Here is a 23,013-nt window from a genome sequence, read left to right on the forward strand (position 1 = left end):
AAGAGAAAGACATTGCATTTGGTCCGACTTTAGTTATCGTATCTCCAATAATGTTAAAATCGACAACTTGTAAATGCTCTAAGTGATCAATACTTCAGTATTATTATCAAATATGTGATATGCATAAAATAGTCCTAAATCAATTCATGCTTAAACATGGGCGGATCTAGGTAAGAGTTTAAAAAAAACATTTTTTTTATCGTTAAAATGTGACATTACCTTCCAACTTTTTAAAATATTTCAATATAATTCACTGTTTATCTAATTATTAAAATATGGAAAACCCTACATTTACACACCCATTCTATTAAAAAAAATATGGTTATTTTTTTATCACACCCTAACTCTGAATCTTTGATTTGTCCTGAGATGATGTCAATAGTAAGTGGAGACTTCCATGAGCAGTAAGATGCATTTATCATTTCCTAGATTGATGCCGAATAACAACCATACGTTTGAAACTCCGCATCCGATTATGAGTTGGTTTGAGAAATCTTATAATTTGGCGGAACGAAGAAAATGAAGAGAAATTATTTTTATGTATTTAGTGAGAATGTCGATGGATGGAAATGCCATATTGAGTTTCTTAATTGATTCTCGTGATTTGGTTGTTGTTATGAGAAATTAAAATAATCTAAGAAATAATTTTTTACAATTTTTCTATATAAATTTGTTTAAATTTTAACTATTATTTTAAAAGAACATGAATAGTAATGTGTAATCACTTCTTTGAATTGAATGAAAAAAAAGTAAAGAGAGAGAAAAAATTTCAGCCATATTTCGCCACATTGTTCCATCTTCAAAATCCCCTTGACTTATCCTTTCTCTTATTTTTTTTATTCATTGTCCTTCTTCTTTACATTCTTTTATATAATTTTCTTTAATCATTAAATAATTATATATATATATATTTATTAAATTAATTATTTATATAAAATTATAATAATATAACATATATTTAAACATATATATGTTTTTTATACTTTTACAACAAAAAAAATGATCAGGATAGATTTAAACTTATATATTTTCACCTTATTTTTATTTATAATTTAAAATAATAAAATATAATATTTTTTTTGAAATATTTTTTTTAGATAACATGTAAACAAAATATTAGCAAACAAATAACATATTTCCACACTTTTAGATTTAATTTTATAATTTTATTTAAACTTACTCTTTTGTTTAATAAAGATTTTATTTATTTTAATTAAAATTTAAAATTATAAATCAATAAAAGCTTTAAAAAATTAATATATTAATATAATTTATTTTAAAACATATTATTTTTTAATTTAAATAATTTATTATATTTAAAATTAAGTTTATAAAATATATATATTTAAATATAATATTAATTATTAAATATTTAATATGATTACAATTATCAAACAAATATAAAAATAAATAATCTGAGTTAAACAATTGAAAATAATTTAGAGTGAATAACTTAATCACTCTTATCCTTAATATAATTTGTAACACTTTTTACAAGAAATCTAGTTTTGATTATAAAGCAATAAATCGGGATTATATTAATAAGTTGATTTATTACTTATTATTTTTGTTGAAGACAATAAGATCAAACTATTGCTTGTTTGATGTTGGTTATTTAGGGGTTTTTATTATTTTTTAATATTGTTTAATAAAAAAGTAAGTTATTTAGATTTTTAATTAATTATAATGCTATTTTGAATTAAAATTTTATAAAGAAAATAAAATAATATATTTTAATAGTTTAGTTGATAAATTAAATGATGTTATTGTTGAAAATTTTATTATTTTTAATATAATTTTTGGGTAAAAACTGAAAAAAATAAAAAATAGAAAAAGAATGATAAAACAAACTAAAAAAAAATACTAATATATATTTAATTAAATATATTTAAAAAATTATTTTACTTAGAGTGTCATCTAGGTACAAGATACATTATGACAACAAATTGTTTTTCTAAATTTTTTCTCAAATATATATTAAGATCTCGAGACAAAATTAAATAAAACTGAATTATAATTAATTAATAACTTAAATATTTGGAGACAAAAAATTGAATTAAATACATTGAAAAATATAAACGTTAAGTACTCCATATTTAAATTGATTTGTTAATATTTGTAAATAATATATATATATAGACTATTATACTCTCGTCTATTAATTAATAATCTCAATTATATTTGAATTATATAATTTGATATATTAAATATTAAATAAATAATCAATAAAATACTTATTAATATTTGTTTACTTTCATAGTAAATTATAATTTATTAAATTAATATATATATATATATATATATATATATATATAGTGGCGGACCCAGAAATATTTTCTCGGGGGGGCCAAATACATAATAACGTGCATTTTTTGGCTATCAAATAAATGCATTTTTTAATTTAAATTTTATTCGATAATTACATAAAAACTAATAAGCACAATTACTAAATTATTCTTGTCCCTAAGTCGGTACAAAAGAAGACAAATATCTTCATTGCCTATACCAATCAATCAATTCAAGAAATTTTTTTTTATTTGATGAACTACTTGACTCATCATGTCCTCGAAAAGGTAATCTTTGCCTCAATAGAAAGTGTGTTACATCAAATATTGTCGTTAAACATGTGTGATAATTTATTTCTATATGCACGACCATGTGTACGTAAAACGTTTCTCACGTTATGTCTTTGATCTTAAAATGATTCAAATTGAATTCTAGCTTCATTATGACAACTATTTGAAGTTCTCATATGACGATTGAATCTTTCTAATGCTCTTTTTCAATTTTTGTACTCATCTTCTATAAATGTATTATCTACGTTTTCTCTATTTAAAGGTTTGAAAAGATAACACCAAAAATAAAATGATGCATCTTTTGATATGCTATATTCTAACCATGTATATTTCATCAGTAACATTAAACTCATTAGTAGGCTCATTAATTGATGTAAAAGTACAAATTCGTTTATAGAACATCTTTATTATTCTATATCCTACATAAAATAAATGATTAAAAATAAATATATGTCACAACCCCTAAATAAAATATAACAAATACATTTATTTGTTGAAATAATTTAAAAATAATTTAAAATTAAGAAATATAAAATAATATTTTACCCTTATATTTATATAAATGGTTATTTTACCCTTATATTTATAAGTAATTTGTATTATTAATTATATTAAAATTAATAAAAAAAAAAAATATATATATATATATATATAAATAAACTATAATATAAATATAGTTTTAAAATAAATAATAATATTATATGGTTTTCATTATTTTATATATAATTCTTTATATTTTAACTTTTATAAATAAATGTTATTTATATATTAACTAAAATTTATGTATTATTATAAATATTGTATTTTAGAAAATATTTTTTTTTATAAAATAAAATATTAATAATAATTATATGATTAAAAATAAATATATGTCACAACCCCTAATATTTCAGCTCACCTCACCTCTACTATACATTTCAGCTCCAACACCACTTGGGCAAAGCCTTATTTAATAAACATATATATAATATCTTAAGAGTTTTACCCTGGTTGGGGGAGGCCCGGGCCCCAAGGCCTCCTTGTAGGTCCGCCACTATATATATATATATATATATATATATATATATATATATATATATATATATATATATATATATATATATACTTTCAACCCCTCACCTATCTTTTTTATTTTATAATTAATATAAATTATTATATTTTTATATATATTTTAGATAATATTTTAAATTAATTTTCTAATATTAAAAATACAATGAATTATGATGAAATTAAATAATAAAAATGTTTGTTGGACTTGTAACGAGAAAAATAGAAAAATCTAATAAATTACATATAATTTTTTTTATTAAGATTATGGCGATATATTAAAAATAAGTATTTAACTTTTTTTTCACTTTTAAAATAAATTTTATATTTAATTTTTTTAAACGTATTTACACTTAAATATATAAAATAAGTGATTATCAAATATAATTATTTAATTATATTAAATAAATAACTTATTAAATTAAGGGATAATTAAGTCAACTTATGAGCCTATATAATTTGTTTATGTTATAAAAAAATAAGTTACTTTATATAAAGTAATATATATATATATATTTTTTTGTTGATTCAATAAATAATTTTAAAAAAGTATGATGAAATGGTTAGAGTATTTTTAATAATAAAAAAAAAAATTGAGGTCCCAAAATATAGATTTATAAAATATTATTTAAGATTTTGTGGCATTATTAAATGAATGAAAATGGATTATAAAAAAGAAGAAGAAGGATGAGAAAGTAAGTTAAATAATTAGAAGGACAATGGAGATGAGAACTTTGGTCATTTTCTTCTTCTTGATTATCGGTTTTGCTTCTGGTAAGGCACAATTATAAACCTTCTATGATAGAGATTTATTACCTATTGTTATTAATTGAACTAATTGAATTACAGAGTTGAGTGTGGTTAAGCCGTTTGCAGAGGCTAGGGATTGTTGATCACAAAGTCATGGATTCCATGGGGTATGTCTAAGCGAACATAATTGTGGTCAAGTTTGTCGCAACGAGGGTTTCACCGGTGGTGATTGTGCTGGCTTTCGCCGCCGCTGCTTCTGCACTCGCCCTTGCTAGCTAGTAAATTACATTTTGATAATTTAGAAACTCGGATCGATCTATGAATAAGCTATTATTTCAATAATTGTCATCTTCTTAATGATGTCATAAGATATTTCAATAATTGTCATCTTCTTAATAATGATGTCATAAGATATTAATGTTGTTGGTGTTATTCTTCTTATTATCCTTGTTTCAACTTTCATTAATTTCTAATCTTTTTAATATTTCTCCCTTTATTTAGGTGTGTATATAAACACATTGCCCAAGTCCTAACAAAATTATGTAACTACGTTAAGGGAATAATCAATGTTTTTTAAAAAAAAAAAAGAACAATAACTATAAAATTCAATTTAAGATGTTAGATTCAACTCCACGTAAGTAAGATTTGCGGACATACCTATTAAAATAAGTAAGATCAGACATACACATATCTCAGTGAATCTTGGTTAGAGTCTTGTTTGGCCCCAACACAAATTGAGATTCAAATGTTTTTCTTATGTAAGGTTTAGAAATCCTTCAAGATTATTTCTATATTCTTTTGAACAACAAACTACAAATGAACTGAGTCCCATGATTACGATGCAACCTCTCTTATGGATTACTAAAAATTGCAATAATATTAACTATCCCCATTATCTTCATAATTATAGAACGGTTCAATGATGATGGTTAGAATGACTTTTTTGGTAAATTAATTTTTGATTTTGTTGAAAATCTCTGAAATCTTAATATTAGTTTATATATATGTTTGTTTGTTGTTGAAATATTTTTGCTTATATTTTTAATATTTCTCCTAAACAGTTAATTTTATTGTATTTGAGTGTGTTTTATGGTATTTTGAACAATAGTAATTTTGTTATTATAATTAAACAACTCTTACATTATAGGGCAGGCAGTTTGATTTAGTTTATACTAGGGATACTTGAGCGTTTGCTTAATAATTTGTTACTACAGTAATTTTAACTAATAAGTTAATGAAAAAATTACAATAAAACACATTTTATGTTTAAACACAATCTTTTTCTACTTAACTCCTCTAGCTTATAATCTCATTGTAAGTTTATAATCTCAATTTTTTTCTCACATTACCTTTTTAAATATTTTGTTTATTCATATTTTACACACAAAAAAAAAATCACATAATAATTCAAATTTATATATCTTCACCTTATTTTTATTTATCATTTAAATTAATATTATTTTAAAAATAATTAATTATATAATTTAGATAACACATAAAAAAATATTAACAAAAAATAATTAACATAATCTTATATTATTAAACAATATCTATAAAAATTAACACAAACTAAATTGTTAAATGTAATTTTCTTTTATTTAATAATTTTAAACATACTCTTTTGTTTAATAATGATTTTATTTATTTATTTATTTTAATAAATTTAAAGTTATATATTAATACAAACTTATACAAATTATTATATCCATACAATTTATTTTAAAAAAGGTTATTTTTTTAATTTAAATAATTTATTAATATTAAAATTAAATTAATAAAAAATTATATAAATATATAAAATAATATTAATTATTAAATATTATTACAATTATAAAAATTATAAAATATATAAGTTGAACTTATAAGCTGAGTAAACTTATTTAACTCATCAAAATAACTTAAATACCCGAGAATAAACTGAAACCTAACAAAATTGAATATAAGTTAGAATCAAACTTACAAAATATATATTAAAATTAAATATACTATATCTTCAAATAAAGTTTAGATATAATAAAAATTTACATTTGATTGACAATAGTATAAACACAATAGTATAAACACGAGAAGAAAAATCTTGTACTTTTTCTCGATCCTCCATCTTTAGATAGTCAAAATCTTTCCATAAGGTTTTAAATTTAATGCGATCGTTTTCTTCGTACCTTGAAATTCCCGTTTCATTATCACCCAAGAATCTTGAGCCTTTTTTACTCCAAAAATACGAGGGAATATGGTTTTCAAAAATCCTTGTTGAATATAGCGCAAAGCTAGTGCATCTCGTTTTTTGAGATCCTTTACAAATTTCTCGTATCCTTCGTTGTCTTCATCGGGCACATCGAGTTCTTCTTCATTTATCATATTCCAAAGACCTAGGGATATGAAAAATGTTTCCATTTGGCTGCTCTAGAATTCATAGAATTCGCCTTCAAAGATAGGAACTTGACTTGGAGAGTATGAGAATAGAGTGGATGCCATTTCAAGATTGAAACGTAACCTTGCTCTGATACCAAAGTTGTTAGTGCGAAAAATATTATAAATAAGAAAATATGATTTTATTGATAAAAATCTTAAGTAACTACGACTCACTTAATTTTGATATTGAAAAACTAATGAGTGATCCTCAATTTAAAGGATTAGATAGAAGGATATAAAACTCAAAGTAATACAATTCATGACATTAAACAATACATCTCTTGAGCTTGATCTTCCTTCACGATTCATCTTCAACTCTTGAGCTTCATCGTCGCATTAAATGTTTTCTAAGATTATTAGTTATTTATTATTTTTAACAAAAGCACATGGTGAAATATGCACTAATTGACGACGATTTGCATATCGAGTGCTAGTTCATGGTCATTCTACTACCCCAGCTATTCCCTCGTCTTAACGAGCTTCATCGGTCGTCAACCTGCATTATAAAGGTAGTTCTACTTATCGAGGGTGGCTAGTTTGACATTTCCGGTCATATTTTGTCCAAGACTATGATGCGTGTTGATCGTATCGCTTGATGCCAACCCCACATGTCATATAGAGGGTCTCCTATAAGCTTAACTTACTCCCGCCTTTAGTGGTTGACCTTTAGACCTTACAAACCCAAATCTTAGATTAAAGATTTCGCACAACCTCCCCACTCACCCTATAGGCGATGGCCACCCCCATCATGTTCGTTGTCCCACCTTATCACTTCGATAACATGGTCTGTGCTATGGAAGAGACCCCATATGTCATCGTCCCAGGCCTTGAGGAGACCCCCTCTTATTGCAATACCCATCTCCATCAGCAGTTCGGACGATGAGGGACCGATTATCGTAGAGATTTGTGATAGGCCCGACGAGTTATGCCTCAATGCCCATGTCGCCTTATTCTCAAAGTTCTGGGTCTGAGCTGTCTTAAGAGAAAGACGTTGCATTTGGTCCGACTTTACTTATCGTATCTCCAATAATATTAAAATCGAAAACTTGTAAATGCACTAAGTGATCAATACTTTAGTATTATTATCAAATATGTGATACGCATAAAATAGTCCTAAATCAATTAATGCTTAAACATGAGTGGATCTAGGTTAGAGTTAAAAAAAAAAAACATTTTTTTTATCGTAAAAATGTGACATTACCTCCAAACATCTTAAAATATTTCAATATAATTCACTTACCTAATTATTAAAAAATGGAAATGCCTACCTTTACACAACTGTTTTATCCAAAAAAAAAAAAAAAAAAAAAATTATTATTTTTTATCACACCCCAACTCTGAATCTTTGATTTGTCCTGAAATGATGTCAACGGTAAGTGGAGACTTCCATGAGCGTAAGATGCAGTTATATTTTCCTAGATTGATGCCGAAGAACAACCATATGTTTGAAACTACGCATCCGATTATTAGTTAATTTGAGAAATCTTATAATTTGGCGGAACAAAGAAAATGAAGAGAAATTATTTTTATGTATTTAGTGAGAATGGCGATAGATGAAAATGCCATATTAAGTTTCTTAATTGATTTTCGTAATTTGGTTGTTGTTATGAGAAATTAAAATAATTTAATAAATAATTTTTTACAATTTATCTATATAAATTTGTTTAAATTTTAACTATTATCTTAAAAGAACTTGAATAGTAACATGTAATCACTTCATTGAATTAAATGAAAAAAAGTGTGAGAATATATATAGAAGAGAGAAAATTTTCAGCCATATTATTCCATCATGGAAATCCCCTAGCCTTATCTTTTCTCTTATTTTTTTTATTCATCCTCTTTCTTCTTTACATTCTTTTATATAATTTTCTTTAATAATTAAATAATTATATATATATATATATATTTATTAAATTAATTATTTATATAAAATTATAATAATATAACATATATTTAAACATATATATATGTTTTTTATACTTGTACGCACAACAAAAATATGGTCAGAATAGATTTAAACTTATATATTTTCACCTTATTTTTATTTATAATTTAAAACAATAAAATATAATATTTTTTTTAGATAAGACATAAACAAAATATTAACAAACAAATAACATATAACCACAGTTTTAGATTTAATTTTATAATTTTATTTAAACTTACACTTTTGTTTAATAAAGATTTTATATATTTTAATTAAAATTTAAAATTATAAAACAATAAAAGCTTTAAAAAATTAATATATTAATATAATTTATTTTAAAACATGTTATGTTTTAATTTAAATAATTTATTAGTATTTAAAATTAAGTTTATAAAAAATATGTATTTAAATATAATATTAATTATTAAATATTTAATATGATTACAATTATAAAACAAATATAAAAATAAATAATCTGAGTTAAACAATTGAAAATAATTTAGAGTGAATAACTTAATCACTCTTATCCTTAATATAATTTGTAACACTTTTTACAAGAAATCTAGTTTTGATTATAAAGCAATAAATCGGGATTATATTTATAAGTTGATTTATTACTTATTATTTTTGTTGAAGAAAATAAGATCAAACTATTGCTTGTTTGATGTTGGTTATTTAGGGGTTTTTATTATTTTTTAATATTGTTTAATAAAAAAAAGTAAGTTATTTAGATTTTTAATCAATTATAATGCTATTTTGAATTTAAAATTTATAAATAAATAAAATAATATATTTTAATAGTTTAGTTGATAAATTAAGTGATGTTATTGTTGAAATTTTTATTATTTTTAATATATGTTTTGGGTAAAAACTGAAAAAATAAGAAATAGAAAAAGAAAGATAAAACAAACTCAAAAACAAATACTAATATATATTTAATTAAATATATTTTACAAATTATTTTATTTAGAGTGTCATCTAGGTACAAGATACATTATGACAACAATATTTTTTTTAATTTTTTTTCTCAAATATATACTAAGATCTCGAGACAAAATCAAATAAAACTGAATTATAATTAATTAATAACTTAAATATTTGGACACAAAAAAATTGAATTAAATACATTGAAAAATATAAACGTTAAGTACTCTATATTTAAATTGGTTTGTTAATATTTAAAAATAATATATATATATATATATATATATATATATATATATATATATATATATATATATATATATATATATATATATATATATATATATATATATATATGGCCTATTATACTCTCATCTATTAATTAATAATCTCAATTATATTTGAATTATATAATTTGATATATTAAATATTAAATAAATAACTAATAAAATACATATTAGTATTTGTTTAATTTCATATTAAATTATAATTTATTAACTTAATATATATATATATATATATATATATATATATATATATTATTTATACTTTCAACCCCTCACCTGTCTTTTTATTTTATAATTAATATATATTATAATATTTATATATATATTTTAGATAATATTTCAAATTAATTTTCTAATATTAAAAATACGATGAATTATGTTGAAATTAAAGAATAAAAATGTTTGTTGGACTTGTAAAGAGAAAAATAGGAAAATCTAACAAATTACATATAAATTTTTTTATTAAGATTATGGCAATTTTTTTAAAGTAAATATTTAACTTTTTTTTCACTTTTAAAATAAATTTTATATTTATTTTTTTTAACATATTTACACTTAAATATATAAAAATAAATGATTATCAAATATAATTATTTAATTATATTAAATAAGTACCTTATTAAATTAAGGGATAATTAAGTCAACTTATGAGCCTAAATAATTTTTTTATGTTATAAAAAAATAAGATACTTTATATAAAGTAATATATTTTAATTGTTTTTTTTTTTGTTGATTCAATAAATAATGTTTAAAAAGTATGATGAAATGTTTAGAGTATTTTTAATAATAATAAAAAATTGAGGTCCCAACATATAGATTTATAAAATATTATTTAAGATTTTGTGGCATTATTAAATGAATGAAAATGGACTATAAAAAAAAAGAAGAAGACTGAGGAAGTAAGTTAAATAATTAGAAGGACAATGGAGATGAGAACTTTGGTCATTTTCTTCTTCTTGATTATCGGTTTTGCTTCTGGTAAGGCACAATTATAAACCTTCTATGATAGAGATTTATTACCTATGGTTATTAATTGAACTAATTGAATTACAGAGTTGAGTGTGGTTAAGCCGTTTGCAGAGGCTAGGGATTGTCGATCACAAAGCCATGGATTCCATGGGGTATGTCTAAGCGACCATAACTGCGGTCAAGTGTGTCGCAACGAGGGTTTCACCGGTGGTGATTGTGCTGGCTTTCGCCTCCGCTGCTTCTGCACTCGCACTTGCTAGCTAGTAAATTACATTTTGGTAATTGAGAAAGTCGATTCGATCTATAAATAATCTATTATTTCAATAATTGTCATCTTCTTCCTATTAATGATGTCATAAGATATTAATGTTGTTGGTGTTTTTCTTCTTATTATTATCTTTGTTTCAACTTTCATTAATCTCTAATCTTTTTAATATTTCGCTCCCTTTATTTAAGTGTTTGTATGTAAACACATCGTTAAAGTCCTAACAAAATTATATACGTAACTACATTAATGGAATAATCAATCAATGTTTTTACCAAAACAAAAAATTGTAAAATTCAATTTAAGAAATCAGATTCAACTCTGCATAAGTAAGATTTGTACACATACCCATTAAAATAAGTAAGATCAAACATACACGTATCTTAGTGAAGCTTGGTTAGAGTCTCGTCTTGGGCCCAACCCAAATCGAGATTCAAATGTTTTTCTTATGTAAGGTATAGAAATCCTTCAAGATTATTTCTATATTCTTTTGAACAACAAACTACAAATGAACTGAGTCCCATGAGAACAATGCAACCTCTCTTACGGTTTACTAAACATTGCAATAATATTAACTATCCCCATTATCTTCAAAATTATAGAACGTTCAATGATGATGGTTAGAAGGTCTTTTTTGGTAAATTAATTTTTGATTTTGTTGAAAATCTCTGAAATCTTAATATTAGTTTTTATATATGTTTGTTTGTTGTTGAAATATTTTACTTATATTTTTAATATTTCTCCTAAACAGTTAATTTTGTTGTATTTGAGTGTGTTTTATGGTATTTTGAACACTAGTATTTTTGTTATTATAATTAAACAACTTTTACATTATAAGGCAGGGGGTTTGATTTAGTTTATACTCGGGATATTTGAGCATTTGCTTAATAATTTGTTACTACAGTAATTTTAACTAATAAGTTAATGAACAAATTATAATAAAACACATTTTATGTTTAAACACAATTTTTTTCTACTTTCCCCTCTAGCTTATAATCTCCTTGTTTAAGTCTATAATTTCAATTTTTTTTTTCTCACATTACCTTTTTAAATATTTTGTTTATTCATATTTTACACACACAAAAAAATCACATGATAATTTAAATTTATATATCTTCACCTTACTTTTATTTATTATTTAAATTAATATTATTTAAAAAAATAATTAATTATATAATTTAGATAACACATAAAAAAATATTAACAAAAAATAATTAACATAATCTTATATTATTAAACAATATCTCAAAAAATAAACACAAACTAAATTGTTAAATGTAATTTTATTTTATTTTATTTAATAATTTTAAACATACTCTTTTGTTTAATAATGATTTTATTTATTTATTTATTTTAATAAATTTAAAGTTATATATTAATACAAACTTATACAAATTATTATATCCATATAATTTATTTTAAAACAGGTTATTTTTTTTAATTTAAATCATTTATTAATATTAAAATTAAATTGATAAAAATTTATATAAATATATAACAATAATATTAATTATTAAATATTATTACAATTTTAAAAATTATAAAATATATAAGTTGATCTTATAAGCTAAATCAAACTTATTTAACTCATCAAATAAGTTAAGTACTCGAGACTAATTTAAAGCCTAACAAAATTGAATATAAGTTAGAATCAAACTTACAAAATATATATTAAAATCAAATATACTATATCTTCAAATAAAGTTAAGATATAATAAAAATTTACATAATGATCTTTTTTATTAATTAAAATAATTTGTTTCAAATTATTATTGTAATTTTAATTTTTAGTTATTTTTAATTTATTAATTGTTTTAAAATTAGTTTAGAAACATATTTAACCAACTCAATATCTAAAATATTTCAATCCATGTATAGAACGTATGTAAAATGTTGATAAAGTATAACCAAAATAGTAGAGTATGAATTTAAATTTATATAAAAAATAATATAATTCATGATCACACCTAATTTAATAGAATTCATAAATATAAGATTAAAATAGTTTTTTATTCATTTAAAATTTTACAAATAATATATTATTTTAAATACTAAAATTTTATTAATAAAATTATTTTATTTATTTGTCATGACTAATAATTTAGTAGTAGATCAGTAAAAACATTAATGACCTCCTAATTTTCACATTCAAATAATTTCCAAAAAGAAAATTGGTATTGTGGCTTCCAGTACAAAATAAAAATTGTTTATCACAAGTATTAAAAGGTGACATTTATAATAAATTTATTTATATACGATTATATAATAGATTATATATATATATAATTAAGAAACGATTGAACGAGAGAATTAGAGTAAGGAATTTGGAAAAAATGACATGGCATAATTTGATTATATAAAAAGAATAAAAGAATTTTTCTTTCACTTTTTTTTTTCAACAAGTGAAGTGCTTCTTACCCTTCTTTTACTTGTTTTCTTCTCTAAGTCATCCCTAATATAAAACAAAAAAATTAGGGTTAAAAATGTTTAACAAATGTATGTCACAAATGAGTCAAACTATTATTCTCTATAAGGACATATTCATATATGAGGGTCATATACTAGACCTCTACATGATGAAATAAGATGCTAATTTTGGTCATTCTTGTTCTATTTTTATATTTTGTATTTTATTTTTCACTACAATTTATATAGATACACACCAAATCTTTTCAGTATAACTTTGACTTTACTCCAATGTAGGGGCTTATCTTCGATCTTGCAACCCACCACCCATTACTCATTCTTCCACTTTTTAAACACTAAAATTCTACCATTTTAATTTATAAAATTTCAAAAAAATTACTTTTAATAAATAAAATATTATATTTATAAATTCAAAATAATTAAACTAAAATGCAAAAAAAAAACAATTATTTAAAACAAATGTTATATTCATCCATACTAAACTAATTAAAATAGTGACCCAAAATAAAATTAAAATTTAAGATAAATGTTGTATTAATTAATTCAAAATTAATTAAAATAAATATCAAAATAACATAAAATAATATTTGAAATAAATATAGTATTCATTAACCTCAAATTAATTTTTAAAGTTTTAAATAAATTAAATAATTATTTGGAAAAAAATATTGTAACCATTTAAATTCCAAAATATTTATTTATATAACTCTAAAATACATTATAAATAAATAAAAAAGGTAATAAAAAATTCTAAAAACAAAAGGATCTTAGGATTAAAACGGGCAAAGATCCAATATTCAAGAAATTCAAGAAGAATGCTAAAGCAGGCCAGATTATTTGATCATCATCTAACGGACGCCAACTCATTGTGTCACTATGCCAACATAAGCAAGACGCTTCCGCGTCCCATGGGATCATTAAGCATGTCACACAGATTGTGCAACGCTAACGGGACGCAAAGGAAATGCTCAAAGACCGCTCATGTGCGAACGCACATGGTCTAACTTCTCCTTCTTCCTCACGATGTCCCGATAAGAACAAGTCGAAAAGTTTGATTTTCAAAATATCAAACTTCACAAATACTTGATCAAATGATGAATTTCAAAAGAAAAAATGACCATCTTATTTTGGTGATTTATGGTCTAAACAGATAGAAATTGGTGGAGCAAGACAAAAGCCATTAATGACTTTCGTCTCAAATTTGACCAACTTGGCCCTCAACAAACTTAAGGGGCCTATAAATATCATGAAGAGAAACAAGGTCCCAACTCTAAGTTATTAATCAAGTTCTAACAAAATTCGCCATTAAAATTTTCAATATTTTAAACTTTTTATTTGAAACTTTGTACAAGGTTTGTAAGCCCGGTTCTGATCTACCCAAAAGTTTCAACAAGAACTTATGAGTATTTCTAACTCAATACAAATTATCAATCTTAATGTAAAGTGAAACTTTTACATTTCAACTCATGATTTCTTAAATATTGTATGATTATCTAATTTTTTTATTGTAATGTAATGCTAAGAGGATTTGTAAACTTTCTATAAAATTTAATTTAATCAATGCATCACAAAAAAAGAAAATTCCAAATTCGATTCAAAATTTTCAAATAAAATTTCTGAATTTCATATTTCAAATTTAAAAATGGTTAAAACATGTAGCAAGTTATGATTTTATGGATGAGTACGATTATAATAAACCTAATGACAAACTTCAAATTACAAATTATATCTTGGAAAGCCAAAACAATTTTTTATGGACAAAAAATACAATTTTATGTTGAAGCTCCATTGACCTCCTTCTCGGTTGGTTGAATGACGCCTTAGTACCATGTTAAACATGTTTTATATGGGGAGATGAAACTCTTCATGCCCTCAGGTTTTGGTTTTGCTAGAGGTTAAAATTAGGTGGACCCAACCAAAACTCGGCGCGCGAGTTAACCCGTCTTGACTATTCAACTCATGCGCACCTTGCTCTGCACTGACCAAAAACTGGACCACATTGACCCCGACCCAAACCGCGTCTGATCCGGCCCAATGCATTCCTAAACCAGCCCTCGCGAACTGGTGGTCCACGTGGTGCCCCATCCAATATACTTAGAGGCCTATTTGTTTTCAACTTTTAAAATTTAAATATTTTTAAATTATTTTTATAAAAAAAGTTCTTAATAAAAGGCTCGTTTGAATTTATTTACAATTCTAATACTTTAAATTAATATTTTTCGGGTAATTTTTTTTTCACAATTTTCAACATCAATGGTAGATATCAACATTTTATTTAATATTTTAAAATTTAATATATCAAAACTTAATAAATGTCTAAAATTTAAAAAAATAATAGAATAAATAAAATGTAAAATCCAACTTTGTTAAAATAACCAAAATTTTGTCAAGTAGAGAACGGTTTTTAACGGACACGAATGACAAACCGCGATAGTCCTTTCTTGAGTTGTCACAATCTCAAAATGACTCCTTAATGAAAAGGCTAGTCATTTAAAATTAATTTTTTAATTAATTTTAACAATTTTTTTATTTTTTTATTTAAATCAATCTTTCTAATTTCTCTATTTTACGAGATTAGAGGAAACTATGTTATGTAATTTAATTATTGATGAATAAAATTTAAAAATTAAGATAGGTCTAAAATTGATTAATTAATCTTTTAATTAATAATAAATATTTTCACATAAAAGACACATATAACTCCGGAACAACAAACCTATACACTAGAATAAAAGTTCAATTATTGAAGTAAAGATATAATAGAATTTTAATTTTGTTGGAAGAGGAAGAGTTGGCAGGGATGGGTATACCTAAACCAGATAGCTTGATGGGCTTGTCTTGGGTACTAAGGGTTTATGGACATTCTTTTGTTCACCTCAAAAATCAAGGTTCACTGGACCAATGTGACCCATATATTAGAAGAAACACATTTGATGTTGGAAAACCATGAATAGGGAAGATCAAGTTCATCCAACAACTAATCACCCATGTCTCATTTTTTTTTATGAATTTGGGTGATTCAAGATATTTTGGAAAGTTGAGACAAAATCTCCTTTACAAAATCTCTCAGCCTGATTTTGGATATTTCAAAACAAAGGAAATGTGTCCAAGTGAGGATCAATACTGACACGCCTTCACTCAAAAAATCATAACTCGACTTGTAGTGATCCAAACAGAGTGATTCCATTTCGAGGAGTTTAGTAACATTCATACCATTCGAATGAAATTAATCTAAACTTCTCAGACCTCGCTTAAGGATTCGAACCATCGAACACAAGGTGATGCATGTTCAAGTTTCCAGCCTAAGAGCTAATCTAAGATAGCTTCCCTTTCAACGACCATAACTTTGGCTACGCTCAACCATTATGAGTCTATGATCTACCAATTGAAAGATATGTCTCTTAGATTTCCTTTCCCACCAAATAGGCCATCCATTTCGGCCTACAGCCCACATGAGGTCTCCCATACGGAAGTGTGCTCAAAATAGACAACTTGTGTTCAATTGAGATTGGAGGAGCTATAGTCCATATCATTCAACAAATTTGTTATCAAAATTGTATCCCTTGAGCATACATTTCCAATAGTATCAATCACAACCTTTAATTCATCATGAACCGATCAGGAGACCTCTTTGAAGTCACTGTTCGATTTGGCTGCCAGGAGTTAAATGGCAATAGTCTCTACTTAAAAAAAAAAATTCATAACTTTGAGTTTTATTCTATCATTTTAGATGAGTGAGCTACCATTGAAAAGCTATAGATTTCAGCTTTCTATTGATACAAAATAGACCACCTAGTTTGACCTACAACCCGCTCTAGGTTGTCCATAAGACAATGTGCATACTACGAGACCATTCACGTTCCATCTAAGATTCATGGTCATGTGGCATGTCTTGATCAATACTTACAACATGAAAGTTATAGTCTACAAACACACCTTTCCAACGCACCCGGGATCATCTCTTGACATGGTCTGGACGTCTGGGAGATCCCGATGAAGTCTTTGTCCGAACGAGAAGGCTGAAGACGAAACTGAAAAGAGGATAAGCTTTGGAAATTTATAGCTATGGCTACAATTCATGGTTTGGGTTAATTTCAAAACGAAAATTGTAGTTTAGAGAAGGAGAATCGTTTTTTACGAGTTCGCTTCTTCTCCAACGAAAACATCCGCGGCCGGTTGAATCCTCGTCTACAATTCTTCTATTTTTCTCCCTAAGGTGAATTCTAAGAACAATTGTAATCTAAATTATGTAGAATCATGCACATTCATAAATCAAATCAATTATTTTTTGCATTCTACTCGGTTCGTTCAGTTTATTTATTATTTAAATGATATGTGTTTGAATTGATTGGTTACCCATAGCGGCTAGATTCATGATATATTTTGATTCTAGCATAGTCTAACTAGGATTAAAGTTAGGTCAGGTAAATGATAATCAGATCGACGTTGTTGATCTCTCCTTTTGTATGTCGTCGATGACATAAATTGCGAGCTCAATGTCGAATGTTACTTAGGACTATTGTTAAACTGTAAGAAAGTAAAAAAAAAGGTCATCTTCAACTTAATTATGAGTTTTCCACTGGCAATAAGATTCTTGACACCTTGGAATTCTATTTCTACCCTATGTCCATTGTAATCCTCAACTTTATGTCAATATGGCTGTATTCTTTTAGATTTTAACGTATATTTTAGCCAATTTCAGTCTTCCTATATTTAAAACCCTAGACTCTTTTAACGTCTAATTTCGACCTCCAACTTCTTATTTCAAATTATTATGTCAACCCTTGGATTATTCGATCACGTCTAGATTGACCATCAAACTTCACTTCGGTCCAACTTTGACCTTAAAGTTCCAATTTTAAAATAAAAAAATTCTTTGGTTCATATTTAGTTTAGTTTTACACTAAATGACCTCTTTTTATTTATTTTTTATTTTATTAAAGTCTCTAAGTCATCTCAGAAAATCCCAAAAAATATAGTATGATAAAAAATATTATTTTCTACATTAATAAAATTTTCCAATATTTTTAGGACTTATTTGAAAAACTTCCTATTTTTAAGATTATCGCTACATCTTAAAAAATCATTAAATTCATAGGTTTATAAAAATATTTTTGACTTCTACAAAACATTTCAAAAATTTTAGGGTATTTTAGAAAAACGCTTATTTTCATAATGTCATGACTGGATTTTCATCTCCAAAAATTCAAACAAAGTTTCAGCGTGCTCTTAAAATTATTATTGACATGCATACAAAATTTCGGATTTTTTCAAATACTTTTGGAAAAATACTCGACTTTTGTACTATCATAAATGTGACTCAAATACTCGTGTATGTTAGATATATTGTCTTTAAATTAGATAAATAAATAAAAAATACAGTGTTACAAATAAATGAAATATATACGAAGAACAAAATTACCGAATTTGAGGTTGATTCCTTAAAATATTTTCATCGTCTCCCGTTTGTGCTGGAGCTTATCGTAGGTGGATGTCTCCCAGGGTACAACGAATCTAGTAGTGATTTTATACTGGAATCACTACGCATCGAACTTGATCAACATACCTGAACTATCACTAGGTTTCAAGAGAAATGATAAGAGGATGAAGTAAGTTTTAGATTAGAAATGAGAGATTTTATATTGTTGAAAAATTAAATCATTAAATAAAATCATTAATTTATCCAATGGTTTTCATTGCCTCTTCATTTACCATAACGTCCTCTCTTCATTTAGGAGTAATTGTTTGTAAAAAATAATTAAGACATTTACAATTCAATATTAATGTTACATGATTTTACTATTTGTTAATAATAATATTAAATTATCATAACAATTGATAATAATAATAATAACTAACTCATGTAAGTTACACTACAAATTAACAATATTTTATTAATTGGTCATCAAAAAATTTTAAATCAATTAATTTAAATTATACATTTAGATCAAATTTCACCCCTTAATTAAGGTTTGAATTTCAAGTGAATTTGATTTGATTTTATTACCCATATTCTAATTTCCATTCAATAATGAAATTTATAGAAATAGCTTAAAAATTCCAACAACCCCACGTTAATGGAAATGGAAAGATTAATCCTGTGAAAGTTTCAACAGTTGAAATATACATAGGATAGGTAGGTATAACCCTTTGAACATTTCCTTATGAAAGTATATAACTTACTAGCCAATTAGTGGGCTCGATGTCCTTGAATTATACTACCATTTGTGTAAATGATTACACATCCACATAGAATTCTCCCAGATAAATATCAAGCTCTCATAGTTGTGTCCGTTTTGTCCATGGAACATGCGCCTGGTTCTGTGAGAGAGTCTAGAATTGAACCAAACAATTCCTTCAAACACTACAACAAAAAAGACCAACGGCGACGCTTAAAAAGATCTCTGCCAACCCTTAAAAGCGTCGCCAAAAATATTACCGACACTTATTCTTGCGTCGCCAAAAGCAGGGTGGGCGCAAGTTTTAACAACGCTTATTTAAGCGTCGGTATTAAAATTTTAAGCGTTGCCAAAGGGAGAATATTTAACAACGCTTATTTATGCGTTGGTAACAGTAATTAAACGTCGCCAAAAGTCTAATTTATTTTTAACCTATTATTTTAACAATTCTTTTAAAATTTTATTTATTTTTATTTATTTTTATTTATAATTCTACATTTTTTAAGATAAACTTATTTAATTTTTGTTATAAATTAAATAATTAAAGAAAAACATCATTACAATTTTTAAATTTTTAAAGGTGATAAAAACAACTTTAATAATTAAATAAAAAGAACATTAATTAATTAACTTACATTTAATATTAAATTTATTTAAATAAAATGCATTAAATTTCAAATAAATAGTTCCTGAAAATTAACTACTTTCAGTCACACTTCATTGATATCCTTTGGCGATCTATATCCTTTGGCGATCTCAAATCCTTTGGCGATCTCAAATCCTTTGGCGATCTCAAATCCTTTGGCGATGAGTGTTGGTATAATTCCCTCAACTTGCTTATCAACTTCTATTAATGAAGTTGTGAAAACATATTAGACAAAATTACTCAATACCATTAATGCTAAAGATAACTGTAAGTTTTTACCTCACTTTGCAGTCTGGCATTGTCACTAGTAAAACCTCTATTTCTTCACCCTAATTAAATATAGAACATAAATTAGAAAGCAAAAGAATCAGACAATTGAAAACAAGAAAATAATCATAGTTAATGTCAAGTTTGGTTCTCCTTTTGTATTTTATCACAAGTAACGAAATCATTTATTTTCAAAGAAAGTAAAAGGAGTATAACTAAGACATGCACTGCAAACATGAAGAAACATTTTCTCCTAGAACACATGATGTAGGCATGTAGAATAATAAATCAGAATAAATGAGGTTTACTAACCAGTCTTCTTGGAGAAGGTATAGCCTTTTTTGCTAACATAAGTACGAGGATTAGGTGCTAGATGGTTTCTTAAATACTCTGTTTGTCCCTGCAAAGATCGTACACAATCACACATTAGGGCCCATCATAATTCACTTCATTATCAACCAAACTATCAAAAAATTATCCTTCATATAACATCAAACAAACTCTAGATGTCTAATATAAAACCTAAAATAACTGACATTAAGAAAGTGTTTTTTCAAAATGTTAAAAATAGTCATCTTTGTTTGACTCCTAAAACAAAGTGAGAAAGTGAACTAACCTTTGTGATCACACAAAGGTCAACATTGCTTCCACTGCCCAAGTCATTGAATATACTATAGCAAATAGCCTCAATTACCAACTTGACCCCATACTCCTTCTGAGGACCGAAGGCCATAATCAGGAACAATAATTCAAATGACTGTTTTTTTAATAAGTGATAACAGAATCTTACTTACAGTAAGACCTTCACCATATTTCATTCAAATATCGCCATAGCAGCAAGTGAACCAGAACTCATCGTGGCAAATGGAAGAGTATCGGTTGATCCATGAGGATAAATCTGCAAACCGATTATTGCATAAAAATAACATTTTCTTATATAGTTGATTATTTTTCTGTAGATATAACTCATAGTGTGTAAATGTGGACCAATAATGTCAGCTCCACCAAGAACCAAAGTACCAAGAACCAAATCAGTAGAGACATGTCCTTGGTAACTAAATAATCATCAAATCTAAGTTTATAAACTATTCTAAACAAAAAACATTCAAATAACAAGATAATATTAATACCCGAAAAGACGAGTTTTCAACAATGTAAGAGCAGTCACCACTCTCGAATTACGATCAGTTTGGAATCGATGTAACTTCAACTGTAAACTAACCATATCTAAACAGACAATAGAAACGACAAAAGACGTTTAACATTTTGTAAATCGATGCTATCATAATAACATATAGAAAACTATAACATCACCTGTAATAGCCTCGGTATCAGCCGCAGTACCAGCTCCACAACAATAGATGTTAGGAGCCATATAATGAATTTTCTCACAATTTTTATCAGCCACAATTGGTCCTTCAGTAGCTCAGGTATCAGATCCAAGAAAAACACCATCCTGTAAATCAATTCAGAAACAATAATTAATGCTTGTTCAATAGAGAGAAGTCAGAGAATCGTGAAGAAAAAAAGTTACCTAGACATAGGTCGAGATTAAATCCACCTTTAGGAGTAACATCAATAGCTGTTGACATCTTCGGTTCAAAAAACACCTAATTATCACAAATCATGAGAATAATTCTTCATTTGATTTTAACCTATGGTATATACATTTCTAATTCATATAAGATCGAGAAATCGAGATCGGAAATAGATAAAGCTCGAATCGACTTAATAGAGATGATAATACATGAATAAATGCAGATCTATAGATAGATATTTTATGAAATGAAGGAGGAATACTTACAAATCACAAAATGGGAAGAACATAGAGTGATGAAGATATTTTATTCATACCGATGAAGAACAGTATTGCCCCAAACAATGCCAGACTCTAAACAAAAAAAATGACCATCAATTATGTTCCTTATCTTGAATCATAAAGAGAAAATGGACTGTTATTTGTACCTGTGTAAACTTAACAAAAAGTTGACCATATTCTTTTCTGTCATCATTGTAGTTGTAGAAGTCGTACAAGATTGGAGTGGCTATCAATTTGTGAAGAAGCTGAAACAGAACAAAACTGTGAGATGAATTCAATATCAAATTCTGATAAAAAAGAAAAAGATTATACCCACTACAGACCAGCAAATAGGCTCCAATTGAACTCCCAAATATGAAAAGAAAGCTTCCCAATCCCTTCATAACAATTGAAGCTGCAATTAAATGTTTGATCTGTCAAAGAAAAGAACAATCATATCAGAAAACAATTACGTTTTTTTTCAAAACCATCTTATAGCAGACTAACTAGTTGATTATTACTTCAACATCTGACACTTT

The 23,013-nt window shown here is 25.3% G+C and overlaps 1 protein-coding gene and 2 pseudogenes across 1 annotated transcript; 1 reads left to right on the top strand and 2 right to left on the bottom strand.

Annotated features, from left to right (window-relative positions):
- The first annotated feature begins 4,342 nt into the window (after window positions 1-4,342).
- LOC124924353 lies at window positions 4,343-4,648 on the top strand (annotated as a pseudogene).
- Window positions 4,649-20,412: 15,764 nt separating this feature from the next.
- On the bottom strand, window positions 20,413-21,813 carry LOC124926757 (annotated as a pseudogene).
- LOC124924354 (proteasome subunit beta type-7-B-like) lies at window positions 21,800-22,268 on the bottom strand. Its single transcript, XM_047464406.1, has 3 exons — window positions 22,211-22,268; window positions 21,991-22,092; window positions 21,800-21,903 (listed from the first exon to the last, which is right to left on the bottom strand). Exons 1-3 carry the CDS (start codon window positions 22,266-22,268, stop codon window positions 21,800-21,802), a joined length of 264 nt encoding a protein of 87 aa, XP_047320362.1.
- Between the last annotated feature and the right edge of the window lie 745 nt (window positions 22,269-23,013).

The sequence above is a fragment of the Impatiens glandulifera genome, chromosome 2 (genome assembly GCF_907164915.1).
Source record: "Impatiens glandulifera chromosome 2, dImpGla2.1, whole genome shotgun sequence".
Taxonomy (NCBI): Eukaryota; Viridiplantae; Streptophyta; class Magnoliopsida; order Ericales; family Balsaminaceae; genus Impatiens; species Impatiens glandulifera.